Below are 25,780 nucleotides of genomic sequence, written 5' to 3'. Positions count from 1 at the left end.
AGGACAGAGAAAGGAAATGTGAGCAGGACACAGAAGGAGAAACAGGCAGCTCCAGACCAGGGAAAGAACTGAGAGGCGCTCTAGTCACCTGATCCCTGCTGAGAGCCCTGTCTTCCCTACTGGCACAGGAGGCTCTTCTGTTCTCTTTCCAGCAGGCAAGTATGCCCAAGGGCCCTTGAACTCACTCCCCTCTACAACCACTTCAGGCTCCCCAAGGGATGTCCTCAACCTCGCCCTTCCCACCCCACCCCCCACCCTCCTGGCTTCAAAGGGAGAGAGTTCCCATAAATGAAAACCAGTTTAGCAAATGCAGGCAACTAAACCCATAAGTTTCTTTATTGCAAATAAAGGGCTCCATTATTCTGTTGCATAGAACTGACTCAGAGCAAATTAAAACTGATTTCCACAATGACCCGCTGACCGTGCTCTTCAGCGACAACACGGCAGATACCAAAGGAAATCAGATAAACTGCAGGGCCAGCCCGAAAATGAGATTTGAAAATGTATTTTCTGACAAGAAACAAACCATAAAGGAAATGGGATCCTCTGGTGACTGTCTGCTCGTTTGTGTTGTCCCTTGGACATTTCCAGTATAGATTAAATCACACGTAGGCAAACATTCTCTGTAAAGGGCCAGATAATAAATATTTTAGGCTTTTGTGTCCTAAGGATATCACATTGGTACTTGTATATAACAAAAGAGAAAACAAATTTCCACAATTTTTATTGACAAATTTCAAAATATGTTAATAATTGAATACAATTTTTTGTAACACAGATCTGCAATGAGAAAAAAATGTAATTCTCTTTTTAAGAAGTAATCATTCATCTAATGGAGGTTCAGAGTTGTTGCCTGTGGTCCAAATCAACTACAAATGTTATACTGCTAACGCTGATGTATAAAGAGATCTTACATATTCCATATTTTAAAATGTCTTTTCACACACAGATATTGCCAAATATGATGTCAACCATAGATAAGATTTTAATTCAGCATAGTCATCACTTGGAAGTTATTTATAGAATTCTACTAGATTCATCTCTTGATATTTGCCTTATAACATGCTATTACATTAAATTAATTTACATTAATTTCTTCCAATTGAAGGTTAACAGGAAAGATCTTCCATTGCATAGTCAAATGGAATTTGAATAATGGAAATTTCCTTTGTACTCGCATCAAGTTCCAAAAAACCCTGCTGCCAATACTATAGTTTGAGCTCAGAAGTACATCTGCCGCAAATTTGCATAGTAGTAAGACTCCACTTTTTATTTTAACTTTTGACACATAGGAAGTCTATGAAACACTTTGACATTACTTGTGATTCAAACAGTGTTAGTTGTCTCAGAAACAACTTTTGCACAGTATTTGTTCCACATTTAAGAGCTGTTTTGTAAAAAAAAATAAAAATAAAAAAAGAGCTGTTTTGTCTTGTAAATTTAGATTGAATTCATTAAGAAACATTATCAAGTCTGCCACAAAAGCTAACCACCAAAACCATCTGTGTTAAAAAATAGTGGATGAAGATGATTCTCCTCATTCTATAAAAATTTCAAGCTCAGCCTTGAACTCAAAACATCACAGCAAAATTTGGTCACTGTTAGGCCGTCAAACTGTTGTGCAATAAAGCAAGTCTCCTCAGTCTCTGTTTCTGACCCCAAAAATGACAGAACTGAGAATGATTAAGTGCACAAGAGGAAGTGAAGTTCACCATTGACACTGCTGGTTCAATAACATAAAATACTAAAAATATTTTGTCCAAAGTATCTGCTGATGAATAACACAATGATTAATCATAGACTTTAAACACCACAATTTCATGAGCTTTAAAAACATTAGAGAGGGTGACAAAACATGAGAGAGACTCCTAACTCTGGGAAACAAACAACGGGTAGTGGAAAGGGAGGTGGGCAGGTAGGATGAGGTGACTGGGTGACGGGCACTGAGGGGGGCACTTGATGGGATGAGCACTGGGTGTTATATGTTGGCAAATCGAACTTCAATAAAAAAAATATTTTTTTTAATTTCTGACTAAGCTCTTTTCTTTTCCAATTGTATTTCTACCATCAGTTGTAATATATTGTAGCAGATTCCACTTTAGGGGATTAGTATTTTCTCCACTTTGAAAACATCCTTGAAGGCAGTTGCTCCACAGACTATCCCCAGAAACGAATCCATGAGTCACTTCAAACTCCGCGTTAACTATCCAAATAAACAACTGAACTGTATCAGAAACATCTGTCAACTCCTCAAAAACCAAATAAAATTACTCAAAACCATCTATTTACCTTTTTATAATTGATGTTGACGTTCACAATGTCCTCACTCTTTGCCAAAAGGCTAGTAGTTTTTTTCCTCTGGACACATTTCTTCAGCTGCTGCAACCGAATATGATTTAATTAACTCGCCAACTGTAAAAGTTCTCTTTGCTTGGCTAACAAAAGAGCTGCTCAAAAATTTACTTCAGTTGTGATTTCACTTATACTTTTTTGTAAAGAAATTCTGCTGTGATAAAATATTTCAATTTCAGTTTCCTAATATTTCTGACCTCTGTTTCTTGTGAGTTGGGAACATTGTGATGGGTGCTTAGTCTGATAACATCAATACAGATTCAGATCATATTATCTTAGCACAGCAGCAGCATCACTGTGTAATAAATGTAATACTTTGCCCTCTAATCCCATCACGAGGACAGCAAGCTATGCTCTTCTGCACCTTAAAAGTAGGACTTGTGAAGTTCACTTATATCTTCTTCTTTTTCCTTTTTTAGACATGATGCGTGTGCACTGGTGATAGAAAATGAAATGAGATATTACATAAAGAACATCATCTTGACCCGCAAAACACTGCGGAGTTACAACTGCACCACAGTTTATAGCATGCTCAGTAGCAGTGTGAAGCTGCCAGAGACAATATGTAACAAATGAGATCACTGTGTTCCAATAAAACTATTTATGGGCACTAAAATTCGAATCTCATATTATTTTTATACATCACAAAATAGTGTTCTTCTTTCCATTGCTTCCATTCAGTTAACAATATAAAAAAACATGCTTGGCTCATGGGCCTTATAAAAACAGTCTGCAGGCATGATTTGGCCCACAGCCATAGTTTGCCAAACCCTAAATTAGATGATCATATTTCCTTGAATGGTGTAGTTGTAGTTAGGGCTGCTTGAGGTCAGGGATCCAGATCACTTCTAATCTCCCCATGAATCTGGGAATCTGTGCCATATGTCACAGGCTATCGATGCTGCCATGCAATCAAGTTAACAAGTTGGATGAGCATCTGTACTCAGCAGTCTGCTAGCCATTTAAGTGGGTGAGCAAGAAAGAAAGGCAGGGGACAAAAAAGAGATAGGAAACACAGGGGCTGCTCTCAAGGGGCCTGCAGTCCAGGTGGGAAGACCTGACTGACACATACAGACACCAAAGGGGTGAGGCAGTTTTAACACATTTTTTTAATAATGTTAAGGTCTCTAGAATATAGTCAGTGCCTAATAAGTATTTGGTGAAGGAATCAGCAAGTAAATAATACATAATATGACTGTCTCTAAACCTAATAGGAGCTCAGCATGTCTGCAATGTTAAGCCCCTAGGTTCTGGGGTCTGACTGCCTGGGTTCAGATCTTGCCATTGCTATTTACTACTTCCAGGACCTCAGAAAAGTATTTGACATCTTTTAGCTCTACTTTCCTGTCTATAAAGTGAGAGTAATAATATTATCTGTCTCACAAGCTTGTTGTGAGCTCAATAATTGAGCTCAATGATGTGTACTTATTTATTGAACTCAATAAATAAGTACACATCATTATCTCATTTGATGCTCACAACAAGCTTGTCGAATGGGCCTAAGCACCAGAGTCCTTCCCACCAGGCCTCTACCAGGCTCCAAGGAGCACAGTGTGAAAACCACTGGGCTAGAGTCAATGCAGTGCTGGTTGGTTCCAGGGTGAGGCCCCTCTACAGTGCTAGATGTTGCTGAACCAAAGCACTGTGCTAGATAAGGTGTGCCAATGTGTGTAATATATATTTTAAAGTTTTTATGTTAATTCCAGTTCAGGGAGAGATCAAAGGAGGGCTCAGGGGTGTTTCACGGGTGAAAGTAGATTTACAGAAAGAGAGAGGTAACATTTCACAGAGGGCTTGCTGCTTGAGTGAAGGTGTGGAAGTACATCCAGGGCTCAGCAAAGATGCCATGCTAACAGAGCAGGGGGATTCCGGAGGGGAGGTGGAGTTGGAAACGGGAGTTAGGTCAGAATACGGAGACACTGACAGAGAAAGGGGAGCTGCTGCAAGGCCCCCGGGTTCCTTGCCCCTGTCCCTGATCAGTGAGGTACATTGCAGAAGACAGGAACTACAGAGGCATCTATACCGCGTCCCACTGCAGCTGTGGATGACCTTCCACAAACGTCCCTGACACTAGCCACATCCCTTGCAAGTTCATCAGATGCCACATACCTGAGCTCTGTGGTCACAAGGCCCTAAAAGGGAGCAAGGGTGAGGTCCAAGAGATATGTGCTTGACACCCAAAGCAGTCGTGCCCAAATTTCCCAAACAGTAGCCAGTATGGGGCACACAGAGAAACATAAGTATTGCCACAGGGAAATCTGTGAGGCTTAACAATGCTTTGTGTCAGGCAGCTTCCCTCATTTAGGAGGAGCTAAAAGCTTTTAAAATCCCATCCTGTCCTTAATCCTAAAATGCCACTAATCCGCTGTAACACTCCTGCATTCTTGTGAGCATATGGATGGCAACAGTTGTTAGGTTCACCTGAGAAGTGAAGGCCAAAGAAAAATCAGTCATGATGCCTAAGACAACAAGAAATGTAAGATGGGAAACAACTTGAAATTCGGGAGACTTTTGAGACAGGAAAGTGTGGAAGGAGGCAGGGGGAGAGGGTTGGAAATGAAGAAAAGACCAACCTGGGCCCAGCTGTACCTCGGCAGGGAGGCCTGGGATGGCTCCCTGCTCCACACTGCCCCGGCACCCTGAAAACATCCAAGGCAGCACCTCACACACTGTTGGGTAACCATTTACTTGTTTCCTCTTTCAGCCTGAAAGGTCCACAGAAGCACAGATCCTGTCTGTCTTGTTCACGGTGTGTCCCCGTGCCCAGTGTTTACTGAGTAAACTAGACGGCCTGGCCAGAGAAGGAAACACGGAGGGAGGAAACAAGGCTCAGAAGCACACAGTCTAATGTAAATAGGCTGCTGAGAACTGTCTGGACCTCTGGTTGGGACCAGACAGAAAACTTCTCCTTCTTCAGACCATTATCAAGTGTCACCTTCTCCGAGCAGCCTCCCCCAGCTAGCCGGTCACAATCCCAACCTGTCCCTGACCAGGGTTCCACCGTCCCCACACACTGTCCCCTCCCCTGCATCTTTCTCTCCACAGTGCTTGGCACCAGCTGACACCTTAGGAATGTGTCTCACTTTATTATGAGTCTCCCCATCCTAGAACATGAAGCTGTGTGAGGCCAGGATTTCACTGCTGTGACCCCCATGTCTAGAACAGTGCCTGATGTGTAACAAGCTTATCAATAAACGCCTGTTCGATAATAAGGAACCATGGAAGGAATAAACCACTCTAGCTCAAGGCTTATAGTAGTCTTCCAAACTTTTCAAATGTGAACACTCCCTCCAGGTTCTTTCCCTGTGTCTCCCATTCGTGAAGACCCACAGGAAATGCAATCTCTTCTTCTCCACTCTCCACTCCTCTTTGCTTTCAGCAGCACTGATCCCTTGCCCTGTTATTTCTCTCTCTTGTCACCCGGGTACACAGAATCATCTGAAATGGCCAGCTGGGAAGCAGCCGTGTATATATTCGTCCTAGAGCCTGCCCCTAACAAAGGCACCAGAGTTTTATGCAGGGAGCTGTGGAAACCCCAGTGCCAGACAGTTAGAAATGGTACCCAGAGCTGCTGGAAATCTGTGAACAGATTCTTATTTTTCAGCTAGCATCGTTTCTTGGAGCAAGGAGTTTCCCCCAAATGATGGCCTGTTGTATGAAGTAGGACTTCCTTCTCTTTCTCTTTCTCTTCCTTCCTTTCTCTTTCTCAAGCTTTAAAGGGAGGGGGACCAAGTCTATGTTAGGTGTTTGTGGACATGACTATATTCATATAATATATGCCTTTCTTGATCTTACAATCTTCCACTTAATGCCCCCTCCTGCCGTCATCCTCTGTAAATGAAGAGACTTAATTTTGCCATTTGATCACATCAACAGGCATTAACAGCATGTACTGTGTGCACTAGGGCTATGAAGTGCTCACTTTCTAGTGGAGGAGAGAAATAGTAAATGAGCAAATGTTCACCAAACCAGGTGGCAGTAATAAGTGCTTAGAAGAAAAATAAAACAGAGTAAGGGAATAGAAAATTAGGTGATGACTTGCTATTTTCTACAGGGCGGCTTAGCAAGGCTTCTCTGATAACTTGACATTTGAGCAGAATCCTAAATAAAATATGGAATTAAGCCATATGGCTATCAGAAGGAAGAGCATTCCAGGTGGTGGGAACAACAGGGACAGAGGCCGTCAGACAGGAGTTTCTTTATCATCATTTCCTAGTTAACAAAGGTTAAATTTTTGTAGAAATTTGCCAATTGTTTCTTATGTAAAGTGTGGAGACCAACATTGCATTCGCTATTTCAGGAACTAATGACTCCTAATATTAATGAAGATAAAAATAATCACAGCTTACATTTACTGAGTGCCTACTACTTGCCAGTCACTGCCAGGTTCAGCCAGCTCGTTAGCGCCAGAGCCAGCATACAAACCCAGGCTAAGAGTGAGTGTCCCTGGTTCGTTTGTTGCACATACTTCAGTGGCACTCATCCTTTAGGTCTCCTTTTAAGTTTATTCATTCTGAGGAAGTGCCCTGTGCCAGACATTGTGCTACAGTGAGGGACATAGAGACAAATAAGCCACAGATGGAGCCCTCAGGAGGCCTGCAGTTCAGCAAGGAGAAGCAAGCCTACATGCAGTGCTGCGGGAGTACAACCCAGAGGCCGGCTCAGCAGAGGAGGCTGGGATACAATGCAAGAGGCAGAGGCTGCCCAACACATGCATGCTGAGGTGCATCCTCAAGAAACATTGCAGCAACCTCTGGACTCCCTTCCTACATCATGTGGACAGCACTGAGCCGATTCCTCCCTATGGATAACTTGGGTTAGTGTTCAATTGATCATGTGCCAAGTATCATGCCTAGCTTTTTACAGACAGAAAAATCATATTAAAAGCAGCTAACATGTCTCGAGGATTGACTATGTGCCAGCAGAGTTCCAAGGACTTTGCCTTAGCCTCTGTGTGTTCACAATCTAAAGGTGGACGTCTACTAAGTGATAGGAAAAGAAAAGGCAGCTACTGGGTGTCTTGAGATAAGCCTCGAACAAAGATATTGGATGCCTTTGTGGACAAGGCTCCTTGCGTCTGGGAAGACTGAGGCAGAGGAACATCGACATGGGCCAGGGTTTGATAACAAAATCAAACAGTAGTTTGCTTTCCAAAGAAGAGCCTCCACATGAAGCAGAGGCTGCCAGTGGCACAAATCTCCCTTCATCCAGCATCTGGACCTGGACTCCCGGGCAGGGGGTGGAATGGGAGGGTCACAGGTACATGGCCGACTGCATCTGAGTCAATACATGCAGCCCCCGCAGTCAGAGCACACACACTTGGTGCCCAGCAGCTGGTGCATGGCAGCTGCAGCACACACATCAGCCCCTTCTCAGAAGGGGTTCTCCCAGTTTACGAGTGCCAAACAGCCAGTAGTGCACAGACCCAGGAATGGAAGCCGTTTCCTCTAACTCCAGGGCCACCTTACTCCCCTACAGTGCAATTCATGCACCTCCCCACTAAGAGTGTTTACCCTGCATTTGCCTAAAAGTGAAATCCATGTCCCTTTCCCATCCTCTTTCTGAACTAAAGAGATGGTCTCTCAAAATCATAATCGTCACTGAACAAGGATGAAAACAATCTGCCCTTGCTTCCCTCTGTCCTCCCAATCCAACAATCATGATATTTGCATGTGGAAACCACCTACCTCCACCTCTGCAGGATGTGTGGCTTCCTAGGACATATCTGATGAGAGCCTGACAGGGGATGCTAGGAACGTACTGCAAAGGACCAGGTTATGGGGCAAAGGTGAAAGCATAGTATGAGACAGATTCTCTAAAACGGTCTACTTTCCATAATCCACACCTGCAATACTCAAATTAATAGCACAGACCTTATTAGTCTCACAAAGTTCCTCCATTGCGTCTCAAATCAGGTGGTTCAGAGCAGCATCTCCCCACCGTGGGTGGGTAGTAGATAAATCGTGACAATAATTCATCTCTACCAATAAAGTACTTGAGCTTCTGAAACATTTTATAAATGGAGGCCTAAATATAGTCAGCACTGTGCCCAAAGAGGTCAGGACCTCTGCTGCCCAGCAAGTTTCCAGAAAGAAAATGATGGGCAGGTCACTAGGAAGGAGATCAGAACACCCACTGATAGCACCTCCCCTGAGCCAGGTGCTGGGTGAGAAAGCAAGCCTGAGCAAAACTAGGATTCTCACACAGACCTGGACCCTAGCTCTTTCTGCCTGGTTGGGTTAGTAAATGTAATTAGAGAGAAGAACAGAACATAATCTCAGGACAAGAAAGATCCTGTGTCATACCCTGTGTTAGACCATTTGGGTTCTAGCTTCACTATTGACTTTCTTGCATGCTGCTATGTGACCTTGTAAAATTCACAACCTTCTCCGGGAACCTTAATTTTTCCCTTTTCAGAAGCAGGAAGGCCATGGGCACTTGAAGCTCTCTGTTCTGTGAAACGAGAGGCTCACAGTATAGGGGCTTTGGTCCTTCCAGATGGCAGGAAATGCCCTGCGCTCACCTTCACCAGCCCACCTCAGCATGGCAGAGTCAGGCTCCAGGGCACCTTGTGAAGGGGACTACCAACCTCTTCTCTTACATACTAGCAGGAGCAGGCTGGCACTCTGCATAGACAAACAGATGCAAGATGCTCAGATAGGCAGTCAGGCTCCTCCTGACTCTGATCAATCTGGCAATGTGTCAAGACAAAATCCTGCCTGGGCCTCTCCCTCTGCTGCCATTTTTCCTCCTCTAATCCCTCTTCTCTGTTCCTTTTGACAAATAGTAAGGTGTGCTGTTTCTGGATGCTGCAAGAAACTAATGATTCCTTCCCTGCAGGGTGCTGGGGCCACGTGGAGCATCTGTGACCACAATAAAGAGGTTAGGGATTAAAGGGGATGGTAGGCACCCATGGCAAAGGGATGTGGTAATGCAGCTGAGTCGGGCTGGGGCACACAGAAGGGGTGAGGCACTGCAGATGGGAGCAGAGGGAAAAGGAGTGCTGTCTGGGCTGGTCCCACTGTGGGGAGAGAACTAATGATAGTAACTTTGCTTTTCCCTAACCCTGGCCCCCAGCTCTGCTGTAACCTTTCCTAGAATCCTTCTCATTGTTAACAGCTCTGTCTTCTTCACTTAACATTTTATCAAGAAGATAAATAAATGAAGAGAGGAAAGAGCAAATAAGGAAGAAAACCCTGGCTTGGCTTTCAATCTCTCTTGTTTCCTGACTATGCCAAGAATCTGCTAGGTGGACGTGACAAATAGGTGTATCATTCAAGCACCAACTGCCCTCATTTTGGGAACCAGACAGCAAATCACAGAGGATTGGGGACAGCACCGCTCCCTGCTCCCAGGTAATCTCCACCAAAGCCTCTAGGCCATGAGCTAGTGACCTCCAAAACTCCTTCTGTGATCTGCTAGCAAAGGCCCCTGAAGGATCACTCCCCTTTACTGAAGCCTTTGTAGTAATTCCCCACGATCACCTGCTTTTCTCTGTCTGCTCTCTCAGGACCCTGGATCTAGCATCCTACGGCACCTGGCAGCTCAGGAAATGAGAAACAGGGATGAGCTTCTCTGGGGAGCCTCAGGATGGACACCTGCTGAGTATGGCCTGGGCACTGACCATCTGGGGCCCAGGCAGGGCAAGATGACCTCTGGAGGCCTGATGAGTCTGATGCTCACCCACCCAACACTGCTTTCACACAGCCTGCTCTAGAACTTGATTCACATATGCTCACCAGCATCACAGATACATTCAGCTACTAGGGAGAGCTGCAGCTCCCAGGCTATGCCCAAATCCTACCCCATTAGCTGAGCCTGGGATCCATGGCACCCAGCTATTTCTGAGGAAACTAAAACTGCTCCTCTGTTCTTTCTCTGTCAAATCCTTCAAGATACCAGCAGCCATTCTGCAGGACTCCTGAAACTATCATAGTCCATCACCAGTACAGCTTACAAACCCATATTCCTGCCCCACACTGTATGGAGCTATAATTTTCAGAGTATTCTCTTTATTCCCAAGAGCCAAACCTAAAGGAGGTCTAAATCCCACACAGAGTTCCCCATGGAGCACAGACTTGCAGAGGTAGGTGGTCGTCTGGTTCAGCCCCACTGGGGGCCTCGCAACTGTGGCAGGGCACACAGTGGGAGCCAAAGAAGGGAAGTCAAGGTCCCTGCCCACAGAGAACTCATCATCTAATTCAGAAGTAAGACATATACTTAGGAAACAGCACACAGAGCTAAGAGATGACATAAAATGAGAGGTTAACTGTGTGTTTCAAAATCCTATTCTACAGGGGACACAGGAGCTAAAGAAGCCACCAAGAGTCCATTTTAAAAATTGAATGGCAAAGCAGAGCTTGTAGGAGACAGGCAGAGGAATTAAGATACCATCTTTTCCCTCATAGAGCTCAAAGTCAAGTGAGCTAGGCAAACACAGACACAGCCATTTGCAGAATACCAAAGAACATTGCAAACACGGAGAGCAAGGGGTACAGAGTAAGCAGGCGGCGAGGCGGGGGTGAGCAAAGAGGAGACAATTATGGTGAGGAAGAGTTGGAGATGCTTTCATAGAAAAGGTAACTATTTAAATGTGTTTAAAATGGGCAGAATTTTGGGATGTCTGGCTGGTTCAGTCAGTAGAATATGCACCTCATGAGTTCAAGTCCCATGTGGAGCATAGAATTTACTTTATTTTTTTTTAAATAAAAACTAATAAAATGGGTAGAAATCTAATAGAAATAGGGGGGAGTGGGTTCAGGGGGAGAAGCAGTGTGAATAAAAATAGAAAGGACACTATAAGGTTTAGTAAGAGAAACCCAAGAAGTCCACAGTGGTTAGGAAACCACAGATCTGCTTGCTGTGGAGGGCCTCAAAGAGCATGTTAAGAATTTTGAACTTGATTCTTATGGAAAACTGAAAACCCTTTCTTCTTATAGGAAACTGTACCCCTCCTTGAGAAGATACAATTCCTCTGGGAATAGTGTGAAGAATAAATTAGAAGGGAAGACTAGAGGTAGGGTGGTGTGTTGCTAGCTGCACAGCAGCCCTGGGAAACAGAAGCAAGTCCCTCTCTTGAGCAGAGACTTTGCCAGAGCAGAGGTGAGGCCAGGAGAGGCAAGAAAAAAAAAAAAGAAAGAAATAAATAAAAAGAAATGAGATAGGATAGGGCACCTGGTGGCCCAGTCGGTGAACTGTCTGCCTTCAGCTCAGATCATGATCCCCGGGTCTTGGGATGGAGTCCCACATCAGGCTCCCTTCTCGATGGGGAGTCTGCTTCTTTCTCTATTCCTCCCTCCTGTCATGCTCTTTCTCTCAAATAAGTAAATAAAATCGAGAAAGAAGAAAGAAAAGAAAGAAGAAAGAAAGAAAGAAAGAAAGAAAGAAAGAAAGAAAGAAAGAAAGAAAGAAAGAAAGAAAGAAAGAAAGAAAGTTAGGACAGAATCTCAGTACCAGGAGACCTCAGGGAGCACAGACAGGTAGAGGTGGGAAGGCATCTGGCTCAACCAGTCATGGCTTCAAACCCATCTCATTTAAAGATAGTCACAAAATAGAAATATTGTTTCCAAGTTCACAGTGAAAGCTGGGTCTCCAACTCTCAGTCCAAGCACTCTCTAGGGCACCAAGGTGTGGGGCCAGGAGAAGCTGTAGGGAAAAGTAGAAGGAGATCTAACCATTCTTACAAGGGAACAGGCGGAAGCCTGAGCACTGACTTCTACATACCCAGACTCCCAAATTCACCTCCTCCCATCCTGAAAGAGCTGACATAGGGGTAGGAGGTGGAGGTCAGGGAATGGAAAACCTTGATAGAACCCCAAGTGACTTGCTAATCATACCTAAAATACCATTGAAACTTCACAGACTACAAAGCTTATGTATCTCCCTTACCCCATTTCCTCTACTCCCACTTTACTTCAGGACACATTCATTCTTTTGGTCAACAAACCTTTATTATGTGCCTACTATTGTGAGTTCTTTGGTGGCTACTGGGTTGCAAGTGTTGTGCAAGCCCCCCAGGGAGGCACATGGCCACAGTGCTACCTTGAAAATATTACGCCAGGTGCACCAAACCAATCCAAAAAGGCCACGTATTCTATGATTCCATTTACAAGAAATTTCCAGAATAAACAAATCTAAAGACACAGAAAGTAGATCAGCAATTGCCATGGAATAGAAGAGGGCAGAATAGGGAATGACTGCTAATGGGCACAGGACTTCTTGGGGGGAGGGGGGCAATGGAAGAAAATATTCTAAAAATGAGATTTTAATAATGATTACACAATACTAAAAAATACTGAATGGTACACTTTAAATGGGTGTGTTGTATGGCATATGAATTACAACTCAATAAAGCTCTTTAACAAAAAGAAAAAAAAACTTGGAAACCTAACCAGAATGATCCAATCTTGGTCACAGGTGGAAGACTTTGGGGACATCTGTTTTGGTCTGTAGCATGATTAACTATAATCTAGGGAATTATCTAAAACTTCACAGGCTGTGCTCACCAATAACTTATGACACTTTCTTGTTCATTTCATGGGGAGAACATGGCCTGAAACACTGGGAAGGTGGGAGATGATGTGTTCTTGTATCTAAAAACAAAAGCTACAGTAGAAGAAAAAGCTGGGCTACAGGCTGGCTGTAGGAAGCCCGGCTCCAGAAGCAAACCTGTGCACTAGACCCCCAAGAACCCAACATCTCATTCCTCTGGCTCACAACATATTTTCCAACAGCATTAAAACATCACTAAGACTAGTGTTACCTTCAAAAACCACTGACTCTCACAGATGTCATTAATAAAGAGATGGCCTATAATTAACAGGAGGGTAATTCACCTGCAAGGAAAGATTTTAAAATGAGAACTTCTTTATGCATATGATAAGAAATGACCTTTAATATCAAGAAATCTCAAAGACTTTTATGCCTATTAATTAGTCCCACTCCTCTCCAGGTAAGGTGATCATTTTCCCCATCTGCAGTTTATCTACCTGTTTCATTCCAAAAGCTAAGCAGGAATGGAGAGCCTGCCCCAAGGTTACACGGGGCCTTTCTTTGTCACATAAACAGCCATTCCCTGGGTCCTGAGGATTTAGTTTCATTAAATAGGCACCCAACTTCTCAACAGAAGGATAAAGGAAGTCTAAGAGTTCCATGATAATTATCCTTAATGATTTGGTCAAAATATGCAAGGAGACTCCCTGAAAACTCCATTAGTTCAAAATAGTAGCTGTCACACCCATTAGGCACATCCACATCCCATGAGAAATGAACAGCAAAGGCTTTAACAGGGTCAGGACCTGAAAGGAATGGGCAACACATGGAACTTCTTCCATCTTATCCTGTCAACTATAAAGACAGAAGGGTACTTTTTATATGTAGGTTTTATAAAGAATTAACTATAAGTATTTGTCTTGTCTCTCCAAATAGATTACAAGCTCCTTCCATGTTGGAACCATTTAGGTAGGCAAGAAACATGAGAAAATAATAAATATTTGACTGGCTAAGCATCAGAAGGGTCTCATTTCAAAGTCGGATTCCTTCAGAGCATGTCATTAGGAAGTTAGTTTATTCTTACTTCAGCTTTTGTGAAAAACTATTTTTCTCAGAGTGGGCAATCACCAGTCCTGTTCCAAAAGATGGTATAAACATAAAGGTTGTGGACAAGGGCTTTGTAGCCAGGAAGGTGTGGCTTCAATCCCCAGCTCAACTGTTGGAGACTGCATGACCCTGGACAAGTTATTTATCTTTCTCTGATGCTCAGTTTCTCTGTTTGAAAATTGATGATAATATTCTCTGCCTCATGGAGTTGTGGAAATTAAGCAAGATAATATATACAAAATGCTTCACATAGAGCCTAGCACACAATAAGACCTCAATAAACCGTAGCTGAAAAACATCTTGCCTTTAAGACCACCAGGCCACATTCCAACACAAACACAAAAGCAGCAAAACACAATGAACAAAAACAGTGGAAATCCTCATGCAAATTACACATGCTAAGTAAGCGACAGAGCACTCACAATCCCCCTACCTTTTCCACAAAGGAAGACTGAGAAACACAAAGTTCTAAGGCCTTTAATATATTCATGAATATAGAAAAGTTAAAATAAAACCTCTAAAGCCCCTGCTAACTCTAAGATTAGAGTCACAGAATCTTAAAAATGTTAATGCCAAAGAAAATGCTTAGAGATCAATCCAGCCCTCTCCTTTTACAGATAAAGAAACACAGGAGGTCGGTGGGGGGTGGGGGTCACTGGGTGGCGGGCACTGAGGTGGGCACTTGACAGGATGAGCACTGGGTGTTATTCTGTATGTTGACAAATTGAACACCAATAAAAATAAATTTATTAAAAAATAAATAAATAAAAATAAAGGACATTGCCTGAAAAATCATTAAAAAAAAAAAAAGAAAGAAACACAAGACAACAAGGTTAAGCAATTTGCCTAAAATTGCCCAGTACATTCCATGATTTCTTCAAATGGGTGTTATTTCTAGTCTCTGCATCCTGCCCTTCTTCCCTCTAATCAAACTTTCCCAATGCCCTATCAAACAGCAGCAATTTCAACACCAGAGAAGGAGCCTACGTATGACATACCCCAGTGAGATTGAAAATTTCTTATTAAACTCTATGGCAAAGAAACAATCAAATCATAAAATGGGCAAAAGACATGAACAGAAATTTCACCAAAGAAGACATAGACATGGCCAACAAGCACATGAGAAAATGCTCCACATCGCTTGCCATCTGGAAAATACAAATCAAACCACAATGAGATACCACCTCACACCAGTGAGAATGGGGAAAATTAACAAGACAGGAAACAACAAATGTTGGAGAGGATGTGGAGAAAAGGGGAACCCTCTTGCACTGTTGGTGGGAATGTGAACTGGTGCAGCCACTCTGGAAAACTGTGTGGAGGTTCCTCAAAGAGTTAAAAATAGATCTGCCCTACGACCCAGCAATTGCACTGCTGGGGATTTACCCCAAAGATACAGATGCAGTGAAACGCCAGGACACCTGCACCCCAATGTTCATAGCAGCAATGTCCACAATAGCCAAACAGTGAAAGGAGCCTCGGTGTCCATCGAAAGATGGATGGATAAAGAAGATGTGGTTTATGTATACAGTGGAATATTCCTCAGCCATTAGAAACGACAAATAACCACCATTTGCTTGGACATGGATGGAACTGGAGGGTATTATGCTGAGTGAAGTAAGTCAATCAGAGAAGGACAATCATCATAGGGTTTCACTCTTACGGGGAATATAAAAAATAGTGAAAGGGATTAAAGGGGAAAAGAGAGAAAATGAGTAGGAAATATCAGAGAGGGTGACAGAACATGAGAGACTCCTAACCCTGGGAAATGAACAAGGGGTAGTGGAAGGGGAGGTGGGCAGGGGTACGGGGTGACTGGGTGACGGGCACTGATGGGGGGCCTTGATGGGATGAGCACTGTATGTTACACTATATGTTGGCAAATTGAACTCCAATAAAAAAATACACAAAAAGAAAAAAAAAAAGAAAACCAAGGCTGTGCCTGTGTCTCAGTGCCTACAAAAGAGCCCTCCCTCCACGTGCTCACACATCCCCACTGACTGACTGACTTAGCGACACACAGCTCTCCTCTCATCTTGTAGGAACTTACTAAGCATTGAATGAATGCATACATAGCAGACCCTACTATTAAGAACATCATCTTTCTCTCCACTGCAGATTCAGGCAGAGAACTGCCCATCTAACCAAAACAAATAGTTTCTAGGGAGTCCTAGAAGATGCCAACATCTTGGGGTCCTCGACTTTGCCATTATACTGTAATAGCTGTTGTCTTTTACTCCCTACCCATCCCACTACCATTTCCCTTATTTGCCTCTGTGGTCACCAAATCTTATCTTGGTTTTTTCTCCTAATAGGTAAGAAGAGACATACCTGAATAGCACTCACAAGTCGAGGTTCAAAAGCAGAAAGAGAATCTTAATATACCCCACTCTCGGGATATAGAAACAGACTGAAGCAAGTCTTAACCAGTGCCAAAAGATCCCAAAGAGCAGAGGGTGCAAGTAGGAGGGAAGATGGCAAGCTCCCAGAGGCAGAAAGTCTGTGGAATGCTGGAAGGAGTGCCAAATATAAAACCCCATCGGGCTCCTGTCAGAAGTCACATTCCTTCGGCACACCACATTTCTCCAAGCTATCCAGGCCTAAAGCCTTGAGTCTCTCCTTACTTTTCCACTTTCCCTGCCCCTCATCTAATCTGGCTGCAAACTGCACCCTTTCTTTCCCTTTGTCATCCAGCGACTGTCGTGTAGTTTGGAACTGCCATTTCCAAGTCAAAGTTCTCATCCTTTCTCACGTGGGCCACACAATAGACTCCTAACTGGTCTTCCTGCTCAGACATTCTTCTTTCCAATTCATCCTGTGTGCTACAGTCTCTAGTGACTGACTGTCCCAGGTTGCCCAGAACTCTCCCCATTTTAGCGCTGAAAGTCTCCTGTCCTAGGAAACCCCTTAGTCCCAGACAAACTGAGACAGCTTGCCATCTTACTGCAGGCAGATTAAAATCTTCTCTCAGACAATTCTTGACCATGTCATTTTCCTGACCAAAATGTTCCCTGGTTCCCATTTCCCATTAAAACTAAACTTAAAGTAAACTTAAAGGGGCACCTGGGTGGCTCAGGTTAAGCATCTGCCTTCGGCCCAGATCATGATCCCAGGGTCCTGGGATGGAGTCCCACATTGGACCCCCTGCTCAGCAGGAGTCTGCCTCTCCCTCTGCTTGTTCTCTCTCTCTCTCTCTCTCTCTCAAATAAATAAATAAATAAATAAATAAATAAATAAATAAAGTAACCCTAAAGCAGACCCCAAATCTGTCTCAGAGAATATATAAGAACGCGTATTGGGCGGAGGTTGGAAAATAAGGATTCTGAGCCTAGATTTCGTCATTGCTCTGTGGGATCCTTGGCAAGTCCCTCCATCTCCCTAAACCTGTTTCCTCATCTGTAAAATTAAGAGGCTGTAACTAGATTTCCTTTGCAGCTTTAAAATTCTCTAATTCTGTTCTTTTGTATACCCTCCACTCCAGCCAGACTCACCAGCTCACTGCAATCCAAACACACCCTATAAATTTTTGCCTTGTACCTTTGGTTTTTCCCTTCTCTCCACCAGGATTTCTCTGCTTTCTTTTCTGCCTACCTGAACTCTGATAGCAACAACAAAAAGCCCACCTGCTAAAGGGAGCCTGGGCCTACTCCATGAAGACTCCACACAAACACCAAGGTTCTGACACTCAACACTTCTCATGTTCTGCTCCTGCTGTTCAAAATCGTTTCCTATATGAAGCTTCTTTATTCCAACTGAACTAAAATCTCTGCACTTTTGTGACTGCCTTGCAGAATGCTGAACATGTAGACAATAACAACAAATGTCATCACTAATAACTGACTAATGTATGGACACATAGGAAAAAATCCAAGAGGAATCTAGACGTGAGGCAAAAGTAGAAAGTAGGGATAAACCTAGGAGTTTTTGCACTTTACACAAGATTCTCCAATGCTTCCATAAATCAGTAATTGATTTACTCCACAAAAAATTACTGAGAATTTCCTATGTGTAAGACACTGCTGACATATCACAGGAACAGAGGTGGAGAATAAGCAGTGACCCAGGTCCCCGGTAGCATCCTTCCTCACAGATATCATAGCATTCACATAGTCCATAGCATTCACGTGTAACTTTTTTAGGAAGATCTTAAAAGGTGGCAGCTCCATCATCATCATACCCTTCCTTCCCCAAATTGGTCATGAATCCAATTCTCCCTTTAGCCAGTAAAGCTGTTAAATTTTTTTTAAAATGCTTTAATTAAAATAGGTCAACAGATTAAAATATACATATCTGCCTACACAAGCAAGATAGCCTAAAACAAATCTCTTCCTGGAACTATATTGTAGCTATTTGCCTAGAATCACTAGACCCTACACTGACAGGTTATAAAGTGACCCATATCAATATCCTTCTTCAGTATGGTTTACCTCCACTAGTCTTGGTAAGTGACACCAAGGATGTTAAGGATGAATCTTAACAAAGAGAGGCAATCTACACCTATCTTTTGGGACCCCCGCAGCATGCACTCGCACACACACTCCCCTAATTAAATGGGGCTGAGACCTGAACAGTATCACCTATCGAATGACAAACAGGTTCATGAGTAAGTAGGGGAAGTAAATAAACCAAACAGTCCACAGAGGGAGAGGTCAAGCTGGGCTGAGCTGGGGCCAGGCCCAGAGTGATTCAGGTTCTACCACAGAATGGGTGTCTCCTGGGATGGTCTAGCAGGACAATTAAAACCCCTATAAATAGGATGGGTTTTCAAGTCTCCAGTATCCTCTCTGGCTTCTCAATCTTCTGCTCATTCCTTCTCAAGCAGGTAAGGAAAACATTCATGGAGGGGGTGTGAGAGAGGATATGTTATGGCAATATCCACAAGGCTTTTGATGGCAACTATAATGCGCTGGGCTGGGGAGGTCTGTGCATGAAAGGCTTGAGTAGAACCCTGCTTCCTTTTCTTGGCTCTATCTGAGACTATGATGATAGCTGAGGTGGCCCACTTCTGAGCCTGTAAAATATACATGCCTTTGTTTCAGCGTGTCCTGGGCATCCCAAAACGGAGGGCTAGAACTATCAGTGGATAGCTTAGTCTCCCATAGCGGAGCATTGACCTTTCGTGCAAGTAAGGCAAGACCTAGAAGTTTAGGGCTCTTTGGGTCTAAGGCTCTAGACCACAGGGCCACAGTAACATTCAAGTTTCATTGCGGTGAATTGCCATAAGAAACTCAGTATGTCCCATTCATTGTTTGCCATGCATCCATATAGGCATCACTGCATGCTTTTGGAAGTCCAATGTGCTTTGCAGATAAGGGCTTCTTGGAGGCTTATAAACGCAGTAACTAGAATTTTTATGCCACAGGAAGAAATATCATGTGATCCAGATCCTAAAAGACCTTAGTCTTCCAACATGGCTAATGGGAATCTAGCTGATTATATACACTTCCTATCATCTGTGCAGTTAATTTGGGTTGCCATTTTTATCTGTAATACTTTTTATACTAATTGATTCTATTTTATAAGCATATCCCAAATGACCATCCAGGCCAAAAGTGCTTGCTGGAATTTAGCCCCCCAGAGAGTTTGCTTGAACCATGGCAAAAGACTCTAGCCTTCTTCTCCACTTGAGCAAGAGTCATTTGAAGACTAAGGACTGTTTAGTGAGGTCTATTTAGCTGGTGGAAAATTGTCTTACTATACTGGCTTCTGGACCTGCCTCTATGGATCTCCTGACCCCCATTCCTTTTTGTTCTAAAATGAGTTTCAATCAATCAAGTCCCACCTGGAGTGTGGGGGGGCGGCATATATAAACCACCTACCATAGGTTTTTCCTTTTTAGGAAATTATTACTTCCTAGTCAGGGATCCATAGTTTGCACCCATCTCCCACTGCAGTGCATGATATTTGGAGCCTAAATGTGGGTCAAAGGGAGTGAGAGATATGGATAAGAAGGGACTCTGTCATTTTTAAAATTTCTTTCCCTGACCAAAAAGGGCCACTTTCCCTCTGGGAATGCTGTCTTCAGGTCTTCATCTTAAACACAGAAAGAATCTTCCTTCTTCTCTTAGGTTCACTCATTTTTGCTAAAATGGCTCAACTTCTGAACAGCATACTCACTGTGATCAAGGTTTTCCAGAAATACGCTAAAGAGAATGGGGAATGTACATTGCTGTGCAAGAAGGAGTTGAAGCAGCTGCTCTTAGCTGAGTTTGGAGATATCCTCCGGGTAAGATGCAGACTCTGGCCCCATGAAGTCAAGTGTGAGTGATTCTGATACCTGCATCCGAGGGCTTGATGTTTTTTTTGTTTGATCTGGTCATGCTCCATCTACCCTGTAGCTATGATTTTCAGGCAGCTCCTCAGTACTTCTCTCCCAGCAGACACACGTGTTCACAGGCATACACACACACACACAGACACACACACACACACACACACCTTCTTATAGCTGAGCTTAATAGGAGGGAATACAACTTCCAACCAGAAATCATTTCTCAGAAGAAATTCTAGATTCATGTCTTGATTTCTGTCCACGTGTCTTCTCATTCATTCATTCAGTAAAGAGTCATTGAACACCTATTCCAGTCCAGCACCCTCCTAGGCACTGGGGATGCAGACATGAATAAAACCAGCTTCTCTTCCCTCTAGGATCTCACACTGTGGTTAGAATGAAGACAGTAAAAAATAATTACAATATAGCATGTGATGGGATGGGATAATCATGCCCCAACTGGTCCAACAAGGGATGAGGTTCTGAGGACCAGTTGATCAAAGACTAGAACCAAGCCCAAGCCATTTCAGATTAATGATTTCCAACCAACGAAGGCTCATACAGAAGTGAAGAGGCTGGGTTGTAGACACTGGCACACATCTTAGTATCTACAGGAGAACAGCTGATTTTGCTCTTTGTTTAATCTTTTCACAGAGACCAAATGACCCAGACACAGTGGAAACCATCCTGAGCCTCTTGGATAAAGACAGAAATGGATATGTTGATTTTCATGAATATCTCTTGTTGGTGTTCCAATTGGCCCAAGCCTGCTATCATAAACTGGATAACAAGTCATATGGCGATAGAATCTCTCAGCAAGAAGAGGAGGAGGGAACACGAGACCATAAGTTTCCAGGAAATAGAGGTAGACAACAGAGGCAGAGGCATGAAGGAGAAAGGCAGGACTCCCACTGTACTCAGTCTGAGAGACAAAACCAGGATGTCCACCAGGATCAGTCTGATAGACAGGATAGGGATTCCCACTATGGTCAGCTTGAGAGACAAGATAGAGACTCCCACTATGGTCAATCTGAAGGACAGGATAGGGACTCTAGCAATGGTCAGTCTGAGAGACAGCGTAGGGACTCCCGCTATGGTCAGTCTGAGGGACAGGATAGAGACTCCCACTATGGTCAGTCTGAGGAACAGAATAGAGACTCCCACTATGGTCAATCTGAAGGACAGGATAGGGACTCTAGCAATGGTCAGTCTGAGAGACAGCGTAGGGACTCCCGCTATGGTCAGTCTGAAGGACAGGATAGAGACTCCTGTGATGATCAAAGATGGGGTCATAAATCTAGCAGTAGTCAGTCTAAAAGACAAGGATATATCTTTGCCTTAAATCAGAGTGAGAAACAAATTCACAATTCTCATTATGGCCAAATAAACCAACAGGAATCAGGCTCTTATTATGGACAGTCTCGGAGTTTGGATCAGGAATCAGCATATGGTCAGAGAGATAGACAAAAATTGGACTCCCAATATGGTCAGACAGACAGAAAAAGCCAGAGTTCTCTCTATGGTCAGACAGATAGACAAGGCCTAGGTTCTCAGTATGGCCAGACAGAGAGACAAGACCAGATTTCTCACTATGGGCAGATAGACAGACAAGGCCAGATTTCTCACTATGGTCAGACAGACAGACAAGGCCTGGGTTCTCAGTGTGGCCAGACAGACAGACAAGGCCTAGGTTCTCAGTATGGCCAGACAGACAGACAAGGCCAGATTTCTCACTATGGTCAGACAGACAGACAAGGCCTAGGTTCTCAGTATGGCCAGACAGACAGACAAGGCCTAGGTTCTCAGTATGGCCAGACAGACAGACAAGGCCAGACTTCTCACTATGGTCAGACAGACAGACAAGGCCAGACTTCTCACTATGGTCAGACAGACAGACAAGGCCAGACTTCTCACAATGCTCAGACAGAAAGACAAGGCCTAGGTTCTCAGTATGGCCAGACAGACAGACAAGGCCAGATTTCTCACTATGGTCAGACAGACCGACAAGGCGTAGGTTTTCAGTGTGGCCAGACAGACAGACAAGGCCAGAGTTCCCACTATGGCCAGACAGACAGACAAGGCCTAGGTTCTCAGTATGGCCAGACAGACAGACAAGGCCAGATTTCTCACTATGGTCAGACAGACAGACAAGGCCAGATTTCTCACTATGGTCAGACAGAAAGACAAGGCCTAGGTTCTCAGTATGGCCAGACAGACAGACAAGGCCAGATTTCTCACTATGGCCAGACAGACAGACATGGCCAGATTTCTCACTATGGTCAGCCAGCCAGACAAGGCCAGGGTTCTCACCATGGCCATGGTCAGACAGACATACAAGGCCAAGGTTATCATTATAGCCAAACAGAAAGACAAGGCCTAAGCTCTCATTATGGCCAGACAGACAGACAAGGCCAGGGTTATCATTATGATCAGTCAGACAGACAGAGCTTGAGCTCTCACTATAGTCAGTCAGAGATTAGGGAAACAGGACAAAATAGTTACCACCAAGGGAGTGAGGGAACAAACAGAGACTCATATGTTGAGCAATCAGGAAGGTCAGGGAGACCAAGTCAACAGACTCTGGGGCAGGAAGTAACCCAAAATCAAGGGCAGAGATTCCAGTCTAGGGAAGGGCAACAGAATAGCCATCAGGCATGGGAGCCTGAGGATAGCCAATACCACCAACACAAACTCATAGCACAAATCCAGCAAGAAAGGCCATGTAGTTACAAAAGGGGTGACTGGCAATCATGTAGTAGTGAGCAGGACCACATACAGGCCGAGGCCAGGCAAAGTCATGGAGATGGACACAGCCACCAGGCCAAAGAAGAGCAGGGCCGCCAAAGTTGGGGCAGACATGGTTGTGAGAATAAAGAAACTCCACAGGAGACGCAGGCCAGGCAAACCCATGATAAGGAACAAAGCCATCAGGGACAGGAGAGGCAAACTCACGAAGATGAGCAGACCCATCAGAGGAGGGACAGGCAAACCCGTGAAGGTGAGCAAATCCATCAGAGGCAGGACAGGCAAACCCACGAAGATGAACAGACCCAACAGCGACAAGACAGACAATCCCATGAAGATGAACAGGCTCGTCAACCACAAGACAGACAAACTCACGAAGATGAACACACCTATCAGCGTCGAGACAGGGAAACTGATGACAAGAATCAAAACTGTCAGCAACAATGGGATAGGCAAACCCTTAAGGAGGAAGAAAGGTATCAAGGGTCCCAGGATCGACAATCTTATGGGACTGAGCAAGGCTGTGCTAATAGAGAAAAATTTCAAATGAATGAGAATAGCCAGAGGCAAGGCTCCCAGGGAAGACCCAGTAACCTGACCCTCCATCCCACCCAGAGGGGTGGGAGGCTCCCAAGGAGAGAACAGGGTGGAAGTTACCCTACCAAGGCAGCTCCTGCTCCCAATCCCCTCTATGACTATGTACAAGATCAGAAAAGGAATCAGCACTAGGCTGTGCACACACCACAGCTAAAGCAACTTGAAGCCAAAGAAGAAATCTACATGTCAAGTTTATCTTTACTTCTGTTTAAGAGATTGAAAATGTACGTCTTCCTTCCCTCCTATATCTATTTGCAAGGATGCTTTTGAATACTAGTACTCACTTTTAGGGCATTTTCATTCTTTGAGTAGAAATTCTAGGGTATTCTATTAAGTTAAATCTGAGTGGTAAGTTGGGAGACATAATCAGATCCCAATTTTGGTTAGTTTGGGTATTTAAATCATTTCCTGGTTTTCCCTCTGTTTAGGTGGGTCATAGTTGGATCATTGAATAGCAGAAACTTCTCCCAAAAGTTCAGAAACAGGAAAAGTATTCTGAAGATATATATTATAGCCTGAAGACAAGACACTTGGGCTTTGATGATCTTGGGTTCCTGTGAACAAAACACCAGAAATTGCAAACCTCATAGCCTACACTACAATGAAACATGGTGAGAGGCTTCTAGGAGAATCATCTCTGAAGTCCATAACATGCCAAGTTTCCCATCCTTTGCCACAGGGGCTGTCCCTTGAGCTGCTATCACTACAGCTGACTGGACTGGTTCCAGCTCCATACTTACCCAGTTTCTGATCATATAAAACAGAAAGCATATGTCATCTGCTTACAAATTCCAACAAGCCAAAACTGTCCATCCATAGCTCTTGAAAACCCTTCAAAGAAAATCTGTGGAATTGTATTAATATACCCAATAAATGATTGGTGAGCAATGATCTCAATGACTCTTTTCCTTCTTCATGATGGGGACATGCTACCCTGTCTTCACTTTGGTGCCATTTTCCAAGAATAAGACCTCATTTCTTGACTTCTAAGATGCCTTTTTCTTTGAGTTCCTGAGCACTGAAGAAGAAGGAAAAGGAGAAGGAGGAGGAGGATAAGGGGAGGAAGTGAAGGGAGAGGAAGAGGAAAAAGAAAAAGAGGAATCAATATAAAACAAATCAAAAAAAAAAGTCGAAGGAAATTTATCTAAATATTTTTATCTCCTTCTCCCACAAAGGAGTCAAAGTTGACTCTTGCCCTCATTCACCTCCACATGCAAATGGTCATTAAGTCTTGCCAAAGACTTACATCCTTCATACTTCTTGGATCTCTTCCCACTTCTCCATTTCCACTGCCTTTAATTTCCCTCCTCTTCAGTGGCTTCCAGGGACTTTAGAATGAAGTTCATACTTCTTAGCATAACATCTAGGCCCTTCGTTACCTGACTCAGATGACCTACCCGGGTTAGTCTCATGAAAGGCCCTTACTAGGAGACCCAGTGCTCTAGCTATACCAAGGACTTGACCTTTTCTCAGTATACCATGGTCTTTTCATTAATTCATGTCTTTGAATATACCATTCCATAGCCTGGAGTATCTCCCTCTTCTGCCAGGTAAAAACCTGGGCATCCTCAGTGTCCCAACTAAAACATCTCATTTTCTGAGCAGCATTCCTGCACACTCCAAGTACTCCTTCCTCTACATTCTCACTCATTTTTGCACACAAACTATTGTGATTACCACCCCTACCAAACTGGGAATGAGACTGTAACTTACTCAACTATGCATGGCTCAGCACTTAGTGCAGCCATCAAGGTCCAGGGGCACTCATAATCTTTTGCTGAATAGATGGGCAGATGGAGGAAATTAGTCTGGCTTCAGGAAAAAATTCAACTAAACATTTACATAGTAACATTTACATAGTAACAAACAAAAGAGGCTAAATTTAACCCTTACTCAGTCAAAGCTCAATGAATGAAACAGCAATCTTTTTGATATTGTAAACAATAGGACATTTAATTCCTAGAATTATAACATCTGGATTATTAGAAATCAGCAAGCGAACTCCAGAACTATTCTGTTCAAGACATCCACAGAACTGTAATCCAGCAATCAGAAACCTGGGATCCAGAAGCTGCTGGCATTGCTCCCAAATCTGCCAGTCAACAACCATATTTCATAACTCTGTTTACAAAAGAAACAGCAAAAATCACTGTACCTTCCAAATATCATGTAAACACATCTAGTTGGAAACACATAATTCACATCCAGAACCCTAGC

At 43.6% G+C, this 25,780-nt stretch overlaps 1 protein-coding gene and 1 long non-coding RNA gene across 3 annotated transcripts in view; one reads left to right on the top strand and one right to left on the bottom strand.

Annotated features, from left to right (window-relative positions):
* Positions 1–329: 329 nt before the first annotated feature.
* LOC112663936 (uncharacterized) overlaps positions 330–25,780 on the bottom strand; it is a 52,187-nt gene continuing 26,736 nt past the window's right edge. The window contains exons 2-3 of the long non-coding RNA XR_003139447.3: positions 2,290–2,787; positions 330–623 (exon numbers count right to left, since the gene is read on the bottom strand). This is a non-coding gene — a long non-coding RNA (uncharacterized LOC112663936). The remainder of the gene's footprint in view (positions 624–2,289; positions 2,788–25,780) is intronic.
* RPTN (repetin) lies at positions 18,736–24,446 on the top strand. Of its 2 annotated transcripts, XM_049095319.1 has the most exons (4): positions 18,736–18,772; positions 20,019–20,176; positions 20,876–21,911; positions 22,020–24,446. In XM_049095319.1, the coding sequence occupies exons 2-4, from the start codon at positions 20,039–20,041 to the stop codon at positions 23,693–23,695; spliced, it is 2,850 nt and encodes a 949-aa protein (XP_048951276.1). In that variant the 5' UTR covers positions 18,736–18,772; positions 20,019–20,038; the 3' UTR covers positions 23,696–24,446. The 2 variants fall into 2 exon arrangements, with proteins under 2 accessions (XP_048951276.1, XP_035556639.1); XM_035700746.2 differs by having other exon boundaries at positions 20,876–24,446.

This window comes from Canis lupus, chromosome 17 (genome assembly GCF_003254725.2).
Source record: "Canis lupus dingo isolate Sandy chromosome 17, ASM325472v2, whole genome shotgun sequence".
Taxonomy (NCBI): Eukaryota; Metazoa; Chordata; class Mammalia; order Carnivora; family Canidae; genus Canis; species Canis lupus.
Note: the sequence above shows the minus strand (reverse complement) of the source record. Positions and strands in the feature narration are given on the sequence as shown.

Bases quoted from the DNA above. Each gene is read 5' to 3' on its own strand.
- RPTN (XM_035700746.2), top strand. From the start codon at position 20,039: ATGGCTCAACTTCTGAACAGCATACTCACTGTGATCAAGGTTTTCCAG. The intron at 20,177-20,875 runs GTAAGATGCAGA...ATCTTTTCACAG, and splicing joins AGTTTGGAGATATCCTCCGG to AGACCAAATGACCCAGACAC.